General features: G+C 35.6%; 1 protein-coding gene and 1 long non-coding RNA gene across 2 annotated transcripts; both read right to left on the bottom strand.

Annotated features, from left to right (window-relative positions):
• On the bottom strand, positions 1-7,780 carry LOC149726043 (SMAD family member 3-like). Its single transcript, XM_089890846.1, has 9 exons — positions 6,885-7,780; positions 6,244-6,393; positions 5,134-5,262; positions 4,679-4,826; positions 4,137-4,262; positions 2,954-3,067; positions 2,450-2,593; positions 1,878-2,038; positions 1-1,534 (listed from the first exon to the last, which is right to left on the bottom strand). Exons 1-9 carry the CDS (start codon positions 6,951-6,953, stop codon positions 1,295-1,297), a joined length of 1,281 nt encoding a protein of 426 aa, XP_089746972.1. The 5' UTR covers positions 6,954-7,780; the 3' UTR covers positions 1-1,294.
• A 5,252-nt stretch (positions 7,781-13,032) lies between these two features.
• Positions 13,033-16,280, bottom strand: LOC149726042 (uncharacterized). The gene is made up of 4 exons (XR_016386298.1): positions 14,909-16,280; positions 14,778-14,835; positions 14,689-14,726; positions 13,033-14,345 (listed from the first exon to the last, which is right to left on the bottom strand). It is a non-coding gene; the product is annotated as an uncharacterized LOC149726042 (long non-coding RNA).
• Positions 16,281-16,310: the final 30 nt, after the last annotated feature.

The following is a 16,310-nucleotide window of genomic DNA, read 5'->3' as shown; positions in this document are numbered from 1 at the left end:
TTTAAAATAAAAAAGATGATTTATTGTAGGCACTTGCAAGACGTGTTAATAGGAAATTATGTACAGTAGTGTTAATAGTGCAATAAACAATGTGAGTCAACCATATGAAACAATGGAAACAAATGTTGCATTCAACACAAACATAATTATTGGATGTTCAACCTTTGATATGAAAACAAATATTTCATAGGATTCAGGTAAAAGTCAAATTTTACTAAAATTTAATAAAACTCAAGTCCCCGCATTGCGGCCAAAACATAGGTTTTAACAAATTTATGTCAAATTTCATTTGTAAAAATCGCTGAAAAATATTATGCTCAATTCAAAATAGTAGTAAACATAGTTTGAAACATATGTACTAAAAATTCAATTGTAATAAATGAAACTTTCATGGCTGGGTGACTTACGATTTACCACATACGTACTATAAATTTGAATAAATGTACTCAGATTGACAAATTGCTTCATTAGTTTTGCTCACAAGTAAAAACAATAAAAATGATGTAAAAATAAAATATTAGTTACTCGTTGATGCTGCATTAAAAACATTGGATTTAAAATCGGAACTTTTAAATTAAGTTCGCCAGTAACATTACAACGTACGTAAAGTGTATAGTTGGGCAATGTTTTGTAGATTGGCGTTCAAGCGTTATTTGTTGTTGAACAAACACAAAATCTACAAAATAATTTTCACTTGATATTTTAGTTAAACGAAAGTAATTATCGATGAATAAAACTTGGGATTTCTGGTCAGTTTCCATACAACATAACATCCCGTAGGTATTTATGACACAATTGTCTTCATTTCACTAAAGATAGATTAAGGTTCTAAACCATGTTTAAAATAAAGAACAATTTGAGATGAATATACGGTTTGTTGTTTGCATTGAAACAGGGCCATAATATTAACAACATATTTTGTAGAACATAGGTTCTTATACTTGGAGGTGTTTCTCCATCGGATGGTTCATGAGGAAAGATGATAAACTGTCATATAAGTTTGGACTAAACATGTTTTCCTGTGGAAAGGTGGGTTTCGTAACATTGTTAAAATGGTTGTGTTTTAAAGTATAAGAACCCGTGTTCTAATATCATGTGTTAAAATATCATAAAAACTTCAACGATATGCTTTTAAACATTCTCATTAAACCCTAATACTTTTGGCTGGTGGTAAAACATAATTGGCATGATGGATATATGACAAGTAGTGCAACGATATTTACAAAGTGAAATATTCAAATATGAAGTTTTTACCAATCCTGGTGCAAGACATGCTTATGTACAAGTTCCATCATCAAGACATGCTGGAACATGGTATATGTGGAGCTCCCATCTGCTGCAACACTTTGTCCAACCACTGCAGTGGACCATTCAGATGCATTTCTATCCAACATGGGGTGGAAGTGACATGTTGTCTTCGGTACTCAGCTCCCCAACCTTTAACAAAACTCATACGAATCGTGCACATCCTAGTTAGTTGGTAAACTGCCTCAAATCCCTGGTTTACTGATTGGGACAAAAGAGCCGCAAATTCCTGCAACAAAAAGATTATTAAACATTTTTCTTCAATAATACTTAAGTTGGGGAAATAGGCAAACATTGGATATACACCAGGTGTCAGGTGTGCCTCACCATCAACCTCACTCTTATAGAATAGAATCTCTATTATTATGCGTCTATAACTTGCCTCAGTGGGGTCTAGATGGTAGCACCCTGGGTGTTGGAGTAATAGACCTACATTCCAGGTCTCAGGTGTGCCTCACTGAAGAGCTTACCCATATATACATATTTAATTTGAGGTAATCAGCCAACTCTGGTAGACCTCACCTTTATAGAACCTTACAACATAGCATTAACATTCCAACCAACCAACTAACCTGGTTATTGAATATTTTAAGGTGACATCCAGGTGGTATCTTAACAACAGTAGCTGGGTGCCATCCGTATCGCTGGTTACAGTTCGGACTCTGCACGAATATCGCGCTGTCACTCAAACACTCAGCGAATACTTCACCAGCGATGTAATATAAACGAACGCCTGTGGAAGGAAGGATACTTGGTTTGTTGTGTTTTAGGGAAATGAAACATAATCTAAACTATGATAACAAAATTAAATAAATAAAGTGTAAAAGGCGCACCCAACACCCAGGGTTACAACTCGACAGTGACCACTGGGTTGGAATAATGTCTGTTTAGTGACTTGCCCCCCAAAGATACATACGTACAGCACCGGCCATGAATGAAATACAAAATTCACTTGACTCATGTTATTAGTAACAATTCCTGCATTTCGACGCAAGCGACTTTTTTTTTCGACGTCTTGTATCAGTGGTTTCAACACAAGCGACGAACCACTGATACGAAACATATATTTATCTAAACTTTAAAACTCAATGTTACTTGCTTAAAATTACTTGCATAAACACCAAGCATGCACAACAACACCTACCTTTCCCCACGTGTCTCCTAGTTATCTCAACATGCTGTGTTCGGTTGATGTTGGAAAGAAGTCCGAGACAAAACCTCTCCGAGTTTGAAGGATCGGTGAATCCGTCGACGGTAAGCGAGGATTGAGTGGCGTGGAAGGGCTCACCTGGTGGGGTGGGTGGAATGTGTGTAACTTATTTATCCTCGACAATCGTTATAACACGGTGTTTCATATACGTTGTGCCCGCTTACAAGTTACCACGCATGTAACTTTGTGGAATGAAAAATCCGAAGCTACCATGTATGTTACTTTAAGTATAAGTCAGAGTTGGCCCCAACACCCCGGTTGCTAACACATGAACACCAGATGTTGAAGCCTGTCGCTTCCCCAAAGGTAAGATGCTGTTATATAACATTCACATGTGCTTGGGATATTGTGCCAAATCTGGTCTAAACCCCAGGATTTGACAATGACCTCACCGACATAGAATGCTGTGAATATAAGTATTAACACAAACACACTCACCTATTCTTTGATTAAGTTCATAGTAAGATATGGAACACCAATGTGGGGGTTCATGATACGCAACAGATTGAACATCATCGCTGCCTGAGGAGGGGGAAGCGCTCGTTGTTCCATCTATGGGATCATCATTATTAACAATATATTCATGTAAAAGCATGGATGCTTTAACTCAGTGGCATAAGTGTAATGTTAAGCACCTGGGGTGACGTGTTAGTTAAACAACTTTATCCTGCTGTTAGGTGTCTATGAATGAATTAATGTAACTTATTTATCCTTGCATGGCGGGGTAGCGGCGGTCGTTATAAGTTATAACGCAGGATTTTCTGATTCATACACCACGTGCCAGCTTATGAATTACTACTTATGCAACTTTGTGGGTGATGGTTTTTTTTGTATGGCTGATAAAAACCAATTAGTGATCACTGGGTTGGAGCAATTGTCTGTTAAAGGTGCCCCACAAAAATACACCAATCAGTTTTTGTATCAGCGTCAAGCATCGAACCCAGTACCCTCTAACTTTGTTTGTGACAACAAATAACATAATGATGGGTGCAAGCAAACTGTTTCGTTTTCAAGCTTTAGCAAAATGTGATGCAGACAATAGATAACAAGGTTATTTACGTGGTTGTTTTGCTTTTTAAAACTGTATCATGACATCATAAACCACTTTATCTATAATAAACAAACATAAAATATATTTTAACACCGCAATTGACTTCTAAACAAGTTTTTATTGCTTGCACTAAATACCATGTCTCTGGTAGCTGTGTAGCTGTGTGGATGTATTTACTTTGTTTGTAATTTGTGTCTCGTGTTAAATGCCAATGAAGCTACTATAATGTGTAGATTTTGTTTGCATTTGTGTTTATGTTTTTAGTTTGTTTTTGAAAGTTTTAGGATCAACGAATGCCAATAATACAAGCCAATACTGCACAGTGGGCCATGTATTGAAAGTATTAACATTAAAGACACACGTGGAACAATGTTGTAGTATTTGTATATTGGAGAAGTGCTAAATATAAATATTTCATGAATTCATGGGTGGGGGTGGGAGGCAAAGCTGGGGTAGCAGGGTGGGCAAGCCTACTCTGGAATTCCCATTAGATCACTACACCCCCTACATTTATATAAATAGTCTACATGCTAGGAGCATTGATTTAGTGATCATAAGGTTACTACACACCTGAGAATGTAGTTGGAGGGCCGGGACTTGATAAGTTGGAACCCGATTCACTGAACTCGCTATCCTCGCTCATGTAGCCTGGTGGTGGGCTCTCTGGTATCGTGAAGTTACCTGATGGTTGCATACCTGTAGGGAGGAGGGTATTTTATTATCTGCATGGAAGACATTGTTGGGTGACTGCGTGGAACTTAACCCCATATGGTTGATTTCAAAGAAGGCAACATCATGATTGAGTAGCGTACAAATAACTTTGATATTAACGAAACTAATATTTACAACTTTCAAACTTAAACAAATAATGAAGTTTTGGATACAGTTGGTCTCAAACATTATGCATGGGTGAATTTGTGGTAATGGACAACTCTGGTCTAAACCCCAGACCCCATGGCATGCCTCACTGTACGACCTCACTCATATAGAATAGAATGTGCATATACAATGTTGGAATAATGGGCAACTCTGGTCTAAACCCCAGACCCCATGGCATGCCTCACTGTAGGACCTCGCCCATATAGAATAGATAAAACACCTCATTAACTCACTTGGTTCAAAAGTAGCATTCTCAGGAACAATAGACCAATCATCCAATGGTGGGAACTCGGCAGGTATTGGTTCCGTTTGCCGTGGGACCAATATTGGGGGAAGGGCGGGTGTTTCTACACGCGTGTAATGGTACGGGTTCACGCATACCTGGGTACATGGGTGGGGGTAACTGGTAAGTATGACTATCTAAGGACATTGGTATATTACATACTATACTATGGGCATATATATAAATGTGTTATTTTACCATAGAAAAGCTATCGTTGTGGTCTACTCTGGCTCTATTTGTTTGTATAGACACCTAACAGCAAGGTAAAAGCAGTTTTACCTTAAAACTAGAATTCTATAAATATCTTACAATGTCATTCATGTTACAAAAGTTTGGGTGAAGTTTCACCTGAAACACCTAACGTTATGTCTATACCAATGCCCATATATAGCCCAACATAAACACCTCATCTCTCTTTAGTTGGAAAGCATATTCACATTTCTCCACCGGTCGTAACTCATGATGGTTCCTCAGGTCCGGCCACCTCCACAACCTACAGTATAAAACATGGGGGAGGGACTTCTTGTGGGAAACCTGCATGGTGGGGGGGGGGTTATATGGGTGGTGGTGGTTGTTAAATACTTGTATACTGTATGTGATGTATATTTATGAATATATAAGTTCATATACGGTAATGTTAATGATATAATAAGGATTAAAAGCCGGTTTAGAAAATATGAAGATATGAACTGCCACCCCCCTGCTGTAACAGTTTTAAATGTTTGTTAACTCGCAAGCATTTCAATTTATATTATAATAAAAACTATATTATAATAAAAGTAATATAAATTGTTTAATAACTCAGTTTGCTGCAAATAGATCTATACCATCAAAGTATGTTGTGAGCATTAAAAGTTGGAAAACCCCCTTTTTTATATGGTTTGAATATCTGTGAAAGGTGGTACCGCTTATTTGGTCTTCTCGTATTAGCAAACGGTTAACAAGTGTTGTCCAAACACCAGTTAATATATAAGAAGCAATTTACAGCAAACTAAGCAAAGAAAGTAAAACAGACCAGACTTTAGTTAATTAGTTGTATTGTTATACCTCATGTTTTATTAAATCATAACATGAACCAACTCACATGGATGAGTAAACTCACGGAACATGAGACGTATTTTTATTAAAAGTAAACCAGTCATTAACATTATTGTATCTATTTTAAACCAGACACAAGTCACAACTAAAATAATAAAAATTTAAACAGTCTTTGCATTTATTAACACAAGGAATAATTTGATTTCAACTTACATCCTTAAATTATAATAATAAAACAAATAAATCTGTATAAAAAATAAACGTAATATAAGGCCAAACATTAGATTTACATCTAAATCTGCTAGTTCAATGACAAATGAATGAAATTTTTAACATAATTACGACAATCATAAACACACCCCTGCAGTGTTTATAAATTAATATTATGCAGTATAACAATTCTATGTTTGTACCACAAGACCGGATATTTCACAGCAACCACGCAAAGCATTCAATGTGGTACACAATATCACCCACCTGCAGCCTGCCATCTAGTGACCGAGGTATCTTCACACACTTTGTATCGATTGATTGCTTCGTCACAGCCTTCTTCAGATCCTCCAACCCCCCACTTTTCTTGAGCTTTTTTACCAAACTTTTGATTGCTTTCTCAGCAAACTTTTCATCCTGTGGTTAATGTGGGGTTGTAAGTATGCAGTGAATAGTATATGTTGGGAAAACTTAAATATCAATGAAAGTTCTGTAAACATGACACAGACAATTGTCCGCTTAAACGACATAAATAATTTGTACAACGTACAATACAGAGTACTTTTCCTTTACTATAAAAAAATCAAATAAACCACAAATGGAAATTAACAACAAATTAGTTGTACTCACTACATATTGAATTGTTAGTAAGTATAAGCAAACCTAGTAAGTAAATAACAAAGTTAAGAAAAATATTGAAAAACCTTGAAGCGACGTCAAATGACAGTCTCTGACATAGAAATACAAAACTCAATAAGTTTACACAACTTATTAGTTAAATAGGCGTAGCCGCGTAACAGTTAAACCCAATATACAACTCCTAACTTTTGCCCGATGAATCACAGAGGATTCTTCACTATTACCCAATATTTTACATTTCAAACTAAATCATTGAAACCACAAAATACCTGAGCTGACATTTCCCCTCTCTTCCACCCCAGGAGTTCTTTAACAACTGGAGGAGTGAATTGCAACATATTTACTTTCAATGTTCGATGTTTTCAATAGATATTCAATATCCAACGTTTGCCTGGCATTAAAACCAACTCGAAAATGAAACAACAGTTTTCACCTATGTGGTGGTAGTAACAACTGTATATACAAAACACTGTTATATTTTCCTATTATATACATTACTTGATTACTGTCAAACTAATGCATGATTGTGTAAATGGAATCGAATGCTTTGCTTTTTAGCATAAGATAAGACCAAATTAGTAGAAACCACATTGACAAAAACATAATAGGGTAATCATAAAATTATTAGAAAGTAAATTGTTGTTAGATAAAATAATTATACAAAAGAAAAAAGTAAAACACTTTTTCTTGTGAACAAAAAAAAATCGTAAGTAATTCCAATAAAACAATAACAGTTTATATAATTTACAAATATTTTTTTCACATAACATATATACGCTACCTATTATTCTAAATACAAGCAATTTAAGTAACAGTGCTTACTGTATTAACTTAAGTTTAAACGTAAAAACGCCATCAGTCTGATATACACTGCGCGTCTTGAATACGAATATACTTCATAACTTCATTTAACAACGATTTATAAATTACATCCAGTTTGTTTTGCAGGCAACCTAAATACCATAGGTGTAACTTACAAATGATTTGCTTCACAAATTATTAGAAGAACACACGCGTGTAGATTTGTAACTATGTGCTGTGACGCCAGATACATAACAAACCATAGCGTGTGCATAAAACACGTAACGTAACTACGTATGAAGGTAAATATTTGTAAAGAAAAGAAATGCAAAATTTTCTCGATTAATATTTAATAAGTTTTATAAAAACTCCCCAAAATGTTCAAACAATGTTGGGAGAAAATAACTCAGTGACGTCACATCATAAACATAATATATTTACTAGTGCTATCATAGAGATACTAATATATAACACTAGAGGAGGCACCGCCATTCAAAGGGCCGCGGAATTGTGTTGCAAATTGAAGCCTAATTTGCCATGCAAGTTATGTTGCCAGATGAAAAAAAAAAACTATTTTTTTTTGTATTTGGTAAAAACTTTGATTTAATAAGTGGTAGCATACGTTAGTAAAATGTTAAAAAATATTTGAAACTTTTTTTTCGTTACATCACAATTGTATAGAGAAATACACGCATGCAGCATTTAACGGTGTGTATTTTTGGTCAACACTAATAGTGTAACAGTTACTAAGCCAACCCTTATATATATCTATGAGGCAATCGCAGAAATTGTGAATCAACATATTTTGTATTTGAAGGTAAGTAACCATTTTCTTTTTAAATATGTGATACTTAAATTCAATCAAGCGGACAAAAATATACATTTGTAGTTAACTCCAACCTTTGTTGCTATTTTAATGCTGGTTCTGAAGGAAATAATAATTTTAAAACGGAAGCGATTATAAAACGAACAGCACACCGAATTTTATTTAATTAGTACTTATATTACAGGAATTGCAGGATGGTGTTATCATGCGTTGCATGGGGCTGCACCAATAGAAAAACCAAGGATTGTGCACTAAGTTTCCACAGGTCTGCTTATAGTTGTTGTTGTAACGGTTGAATGTGCTCTGGTTCAGATTTAATGATATAAAGATACCCGAATTTAACTGTAATGAATAAAGATTGAATATTAAACAACGCTGTATAGTGAAAATAAATGTATGGCTGTAATGGAATGTACTTTCCCTTCATTCCAATCAAGATCATAAACAATTACCCCGTTTTGTGTATGCCAGTTGAAGCAATTAACCCATGCCATAAGGTGTTTATTATTTTGTGACACATGTTTTCCGTTATATATACCTTGTTTTTTTTGTATTGGGAGACAGTACGGACGAAGTAGTTCCTGTGCTGTTTTCACTTTTGTCTCAAGCTTCGTACAATAAACTGAGCTAGCTTACAATGCAATACAACGTCTTACAATCATGATTTGTGAAGTCGGATAGAATGTATGTTGGGGGAAAACAGCGATATTCACATAGTATTACACCTCCACAACATTATTAGTTTTTACAAATTATTTTTTAAATTCAAGAAAAGAAGTGTAGTAAACACTAGTGTCAGAATTAGTGTCAGTTCTCTAGACCACATATTATGATATGAATAAAAAGCAAGTTGTTGTATTAAGCGAAAGTGTTGATAGCAAACAAAAAAGAAATAACAAAGAAAGATTAGTTTTTAGAATGTACAGAAAAAATTATATTTTTTAAGATTTCCACATGCAAAACCGGAGCTTGTTAAGAAATGGGTGATGGCAATAAAAAGAGAAGGATTTAAACCAAGCAAATTTTCATATATTTGTTCGAATCATTTTAAAAAAGAAGACTATCGGAGTGGATTTTCAATTAGAAAAAGACTTAAAGATGAAGCAGTTCCATCCATATTTAATTTTCCTGAAAGACTGCAAACGGTAAAAGTATTTCATTTTAAAATCTAATCATAATGATTCCAGTTTTTGTCAGAGTTAGTTCACACGTACATTTAATTTATCAGGCAGTGAAAAAAAGAAAAGAACCTATGATTCGTAACAGACATTCAGTAAGTTCTCAGCGAGTGATGATGACACCGAATTGCAGTAATTTTCTTCTAGACCATAATTACACTTTAAGCCCAAGAAAAAAAATTAGCAAAATTAAAGAACGACTGGTTATAAAAAACAGACAGAACAAAATTTTGAAAATTCAAGCAAACAGATCTAAATTTAAAATAAGAAAAATGACCCAACTGCTCAAACTGGCAAAAGAAAAAACACAACTTAATGACCAAGGACTTTCAATTTTAGATGCATGCTTTGGAGATACAGAATTAGATTTGTTCAAAGTACACCTGTCCAAAAAAAAACATAAAAAGTTAGTCTATCCAGAAACAGTAAAAAAATTTGCTATGACACTCCACACATACTCACCAAAGGCATACAATTACATGCGGAGGTTTTTGACTTTGCCTCATCAACGAACATTGACTAAGTGGCTGAGTGTAGTGCAAGGGAATCCTGGAATAACTCAAGAAGCAGTACAATCAATTAAACAAAAGGAATCAAAACTGGATTACAAATTATATTACTCACTTATATTAGATGAAATGTCAATTAAAAAACAGGTTGAATGGGATGGTGACCATTATACTGGGTTCGTGAACTTGGGAAACAATTTAGATGATGATGCTTTACCAGTAGCAAAAAATGCCCTTGTATTCATGTTGGTACCTTTGAACGCTAACTGGAAAATACCAATAGCCTATTTCCTTACAGATGGCTTATCGGGTCAATTGCTTGCAGATATGCTCAGCAAGATTTTGTCATATCTCCACCACCATGATATTAATGTTTGTTCTATTACATGCGATGGCTGTGGGACTAATCAGAGCATGCTAAAATGTTTAGGTGTCCCGCTTCTCTATCCAGTAAACAAGTGTTCCTTTCCACATCCTGAAAATCAAAACACAAAAATTCATGTTATGCTGGATAACTGTCACTTGTTTAAGTTACTGCGAAATTTGTTGGCACAAAAAAAAGTTATATATAACAAAATGACCAATTCCTACATCAAATGGGAATACATAGAAAAGTTACACTCCTTACAAAGCACAGAAGGTCTAAGGTTGGCAAATAAATTGAAAAGAAACCATATTGAATACGCAACACAGAAAATGAAGGTAAATCTGGCAGTTCAAACATTTAGTGCCTCTACAGCAAATGCTCTTACTTGTTTACGAGAACTTGGGTACAAGGATTTTGATGGATCAGAAGAAACTGCAAAATTTATTTTGCTTATAGATCGCCTGTTTGACATGTTTAACTCAAAAAACCCGTGTGGAAAAGGATACAAAGCTCCACTAAGTCAGTCAAACAAGTTGAAATGTTTTAACTTCCTGTCAGAAGCAGAAGAATACCTTACTAATCTATATTGTGATGGTCAACCACTTTACATGAGTAAAAGAAAAATTCCTATTGTTGGCTACCTAATAAACATAAAAAGTATTCAGTCTATGTACCATCTATTAATTGAAAAAGAAAAAGCACTTACCTATTTACTGACATACAAATTTAGTCAAGATTTTCTTGAGCTTTTTTTTGGAGCTGTTCGTGGGAGCAATGGCTGGAATAACAACCCAACATGCAGGCAGTTTAAATCCGCATATAGAAGGCTTTTAAACCTGCATGATCAAATTGCTGTAACAAGAGGTAACTGTATGCAAGATCCATCAAATAATGCAGATATTCTTGCAATTACAACAACAGTAGAAAAAACAACAAGTGAAATGGAAACTACAAGAAAATACAACCTTGATGCCCCATTAGTAGATCCAACGATAAATGACCACAGCTATTTTCCAGTATTTTCTTCCTCTTCAACATTGTTGACACCTATGGTTAATTCTGTGGTAACATACATTGCTGGCTTTGTTGCTAGAAAGCTAGTTGCAACATTGTTATGTAACTATTGCATAAATAGTCTCTATACAACCCAGCCACCAAGTTATGATCAGCGATACATTTTAATAAAAATTAAAGACAATGGTGGACTGACTTACCCATCACTGGATTTAATAAAAGTGTGTGCAACCACAGAGAAGGTGTTTCGCCGTTACCTAGCAGTTACAAACAGACCAACGAACAGAAAAGGAATACACACTGCTATTTCAATTAATGTATTGGAACATTTATCCTGTGACCGACATCTGTTTCAACAGTTAGGTGACCATCAATTTGATACAGAGCCTACAGACAATCATCAGATTAAACTGATAAAATCAATTATAAAGTCATACCTTCTAATCCGGCTTCATCATGAAGGTAAAATGTATACTACCAAAGTGAGGGGAGAATTTAAAAGACAAAAATTGAATAAAATAGTTTTATTCAATAATCAGTAAATGTTTGTTTCGTTTTCTTTAATTTCTTGGTGCTTTTAAGTTTCTTTTCCTTTAACATTAATCCCCCCAAAAAATATTTTTTTTATCAAATTTCTTTTCCGTTTTTCTTGGTTATACACATTGTTTTGATTTAAGTTATTGAACAAAATAAACCTGAAAAAAGGGTTTTCACAAACGTTCAGATACTGAATTCAAGCCTGCCACACAGATTTTCTACAGCACTATAGCCACATAAAATATCTGAAGCTATACAACTTTGCCAGAAAAAATCAATCTCTATAATGATGAACGGCTAACTCAACTGGCATAATAAAATGCGTAATATGTCTAAATGCGATACGTGCTAATGTACTAAACGTCAAACAGTGTATTTCCGTTTGGAAATTTACCTGAAAAAAAATTATTCAAAATTATCCCTAACTCCCGTATAGCCAGTAAGAGCATTTTGCCATGCTAATGGCGGATTCGCGTCGGTTCAATTTACAACACGTTTTTGGCGGTATGCCTCCTCTAGTGGTATATTAGTATCTCTATGAGTGCTATGGCGTCACTTGCCCGCCGATAAATGAGTCATTTAGAACGTTAGTAGTAAACAAGGTTTATTCCCAATGTCTATGTTATGTCTACACTGATGACCGTAATACACCATAAACCATAAGCCTGCTATGGGCGCAATGCAACAATGAAGAGTTATCTTTTGGCAGCCAATATTAAACGAATTTCGTTATTTTCGATTTATTCTCACTTGTCGGCAACAACAGTGGTTAACACCAGTGTTTCGTTTCATACACCTCATGACAGCGTCAAGTGCCTTGACTAATAGAAAATACGCCCACAATCGTGGCAGCGAATAGTCTCGAATCCGTATCCTCTGGTTTATTAAACGAGAAACCTAAACGTTGAAATATATGCATTTTTACTATTTCTATGCTGTGACGTCATTAAACGAGAAACCTAAACGTTGAAATATATGCATTTTTACTATTTCTATGCTGTGACGTCATTGTTAGTAGTGATGGGTTAAAAACTTTGTTAACAAAAAAAATCTTGTTTTAGTAAATTAAGAATTTCTGAAAGCTGCAACTTGGTGAATATCTACTGCCCACGTGCGGAAACGTTTTGAAGACTTGTTTGCCTTTGTGAAATGTGATGCTTCGCTAAGGTTAACACAATAAATATATACACTGCTGTGATTCAATTTTATTATGGATTCATATACATTGAAATTTGACACGAAGTTCCACGCAATGAAATGTATGATAATAAACATTAGATTGATCTGCTTTCTGCGAAATAGAAACAGTATTAAAATACCTTCATAGTTTATGTGGCTGGCGTTGGTGGAAAGCCACTACGGCACGACAAGCCCCCAGCCAATGGTAGTGGGTTTCTACTATGGTGAGAAACCCTTTGCTGGATAGACCTTACCCAAGCAAGGTTAAACTAACCGTCAGACAAAAATAGTAGGAACACACCAACAAAAAGACAAAAATAGTACAACGAGTGCAGCGACATACATGTGCCAAACATGCAACAAACACAACAGCTCAATCATACAAAAAGGGGACGCGGTCAAAAAGTAATTAACGCGGACATAATCATTGAAACATCTACAAATAAAATATGGTTCAAATCCTGAAGGATAATCATCTGCAGTGTACACCATATTGAATGTCCGACCGCAAGGAGTCGAAGCCAACAACAGCTCCGCATGTCCCAATCAAAAGGTAAGTCGCCATGTTGGTACCGCGATACTCTCGTCGTATCTTCACACAATATAATACCGTCCGGATGTTACGCACCGCATCGACCGTTACGAAACTGCGTCAGGTTGTTACGAACCGCGTTGACAGTGACCTAAATATCTAGCGTAGCATCACTGGCGGCGACGTCTACGCAAAAACTTGACCGTGACGTAACTCAATCAAAACTGACGTAACCGCACCGGACGCAGGGTCATGACAATGCTCTGACCCACCGTATCGACGTCGTAGCGTAAGTGTGACGTGGCCATCGTCCCAATCACGCTACATGACGTTTTAATAAAAAGTTAAAATTAAATAAAAGGAGGAAATTTATCTACAGTATAATCATTATATAGCTTTGATGTTGTTTTATCATATTTGCGCATATTATAAAGCGTGTTGATATTACTCGAGTATTTGTGTACCAACACAGCGTTCTCACCAAGCGATCAGGACAATACAGAATCGCTGAAGGGTTCGACCTTTGTAGACGAAGTACCCAATAGAGTGTACAACAACAAAATCTGATCCAGCAAGATGTTCGCCATAGTTTCATTGCATATATTTCATAGACATGCAAAATGCACTATAGTAGTGACTGACTAAAAATAGCTGGCAACATTAGGTCCAGCAGAATAAGAATACAGCAGCGCAGACAAGACACACATACAACACACAACTCATACTTATAATACTCAAACCTCAAACCGTGTATCCTTTTAATGGCGTCTTCGTCTTTGTTCTTCGTCTGCAAAGATAGATAGTTATGTCACAGATGTACGTATACGTAACAGTTACGTCACAGGTATACGTAACAGTTACGTCACAGGTATACGTAACAGTTACGTCACAGGTATGCGTAACAGTTACGTCACAGGTATACGTAACAGTTACGTCACAGGTATACGTAACAGTTACGTCACAGGTATACGTAACAGTTACGTCACAGGTATACGTAACAGTTACGTCACAGGTATACGTAACAGTTACGTCACAGACAGCAACTTCAATAACTTTACTCAAGTCTATTCCACGTTTAAATTTATTCCAAAGTTATCGTTTATTATACTAAATATAAACAAATACAATACCTTGCGCTTTTCTTCAGCAGCTTTATTCGCTGACTTTTCTGCAACAATATAATCGTTTGTTTCCGTGTATATTATTACGTCATAACTACCTTCATTCTTGCTTTACGTTATGGTCCGCTTGGTCCGCTGTGACGTCACCACTATGTTCTAAAAATAAACAAGTTTAAAACTTCTGTTAAACTTGCAACAAAGTAATATTGTGACGAAACAATGAACTTACGAAGTGGGTTCTTCTGTTGCGTCATCACCACTACGTGACGTCACAACATCGATGTTTCTAGAAAAGAGCTTATGTACGTAATAATGCCGATTGTGATTTATACTTTACCAATTCTTTGATTTTCTTGCTTCGCGCTTATAGCGCAAATTTTATTAGAATATACAAGTAATGTGCCTTGCGTCGACGCAAAACGCGCATGGGGCCCCATGAAAAAATATCGCGAAACGCACGCGTGGAACGAACCGCATTGTGACGTCACAACACGTGTGGTCGAGCGATGAGAAAACTATGACGTCATTATCTCGAGAGAATTGGACGCGATTCAACTTATTGTAACGTAACAAGCTCAACGAAGCGATTGTGTGTCCTAACGAAGCGATCGCGTAACCGATGACAAGCCGCGAGTGTCTTGTATGACGTAATAGAACCGTCGCGCGATTTCCGAATACATCAAGAATAAAGTAATGTTAAAAAATAAAATACCGTTAAACACAAGGCACAATAACTTTTACAATATTTAAACAGTTACCAATAGTTAAATGGTTAGCATTAATAGTGATAATCTTACTGTATAAATAATGTTTAGTTTAATAGTAACCTAATGTAAAGTTCTAGCATTAAACAACAAAACTCAACTTAAAATCTTGAAATACAATCCACATTAGTTGCAGAACCAACCAACCATCCACGTACTGTAACTGCCACGCATTGGAAGGCGAGTGTTTGGTAAGCGAGGACTGCGAGCCAATCAACCGAAAGCGGGGAAGGCTAATCAACGAGGAATTTATATTAAAGTGTTTACCAATATTTTTACTTCTCAGAATTTTTTCCTTCCCGTTCCCGAAAAATTCTTCAACAACTGCAACTGGAAACACTGTTACCACGACAACACTATGTTCACCTTAAACACAGGAATGTAAAATATTTTTTTACTATTTGTAGCTTGTTCCACTTTAATTTAATAATATAAATTTAAATATGTATTTTACTTCATTGTTTTACTTTCAAATGCATTCTACAGTTTGCGTAATACTGGACTGCCCAGAGAAAGAATGAGAATTTATTACTGTTATCGCAAGATATACGTGAATATGTTTAGGTAACTTTAAGTTCGAACCTACTTTGTTACCCGCATTTGCTTTACCGTTAATCGTATGTAAGTTCAATGAAGCGTGTATTTGTGTTCGTGAGTGTAAGTTTAGTTTATGTGCCCTAATCAATCAGCGCCGCCCGCATCACTCGCGGGTTTGGCTTACTTCCTTGCTTTCTTATACGTCCTTTAGTTGTAGTTGCATTGACTTTGAGCAGATGTATAAGTTATTGTAATTTTAATGATGGTATCACATTAATGGCCGCAAACAGTTTGTAAGTACTTTGTTGTTCCTTTAACGTTGCGTTATTT

The sequence above is a fragment of the Ciona robusta genome, chromosome 12 (genome assembly GCF_009617815.1).
Source record: "Ciona robusta chromosome 12, ASM961781v2".
Taxonomy (NCBI): domain Eukaryota; kingdom Metazoa; phylum Chordata; class Ascidiacea; order Phlebobranchia; family Cionidae; genus Ciona; species Ciona robusta.
Note: the sequence above shows the minus strand (reverse complement) of the source record. Positions and strands in the feature narration are given on the sequence as shown.

Excerpts from the sequence above, each read along its gene's own strand:
- LOC149726043 (XM_089890846.1), bottom strand. The coding sequence starts at position 6,953 with ATGTTGCAATTCACTCCTCCAGTTGTTAAAGAACTCCTGGGGTGGAAG. Across the intron at positions 6,394-6,884 it reads GAGGGGAAATGTCAGCTCAG|GATGAAAAGTTTGCTGAGAA; the intron begins GTATTTTGTGGT and ends CATTAACCACAG. Across the intron at positions 4,827-5,133 it reads TCCAACTAAAGAGAGATGAG|GTATGCGTGAACCCGTACCA; the intron begins GTGTTTATGTTG and ends CCATGTACCCAG.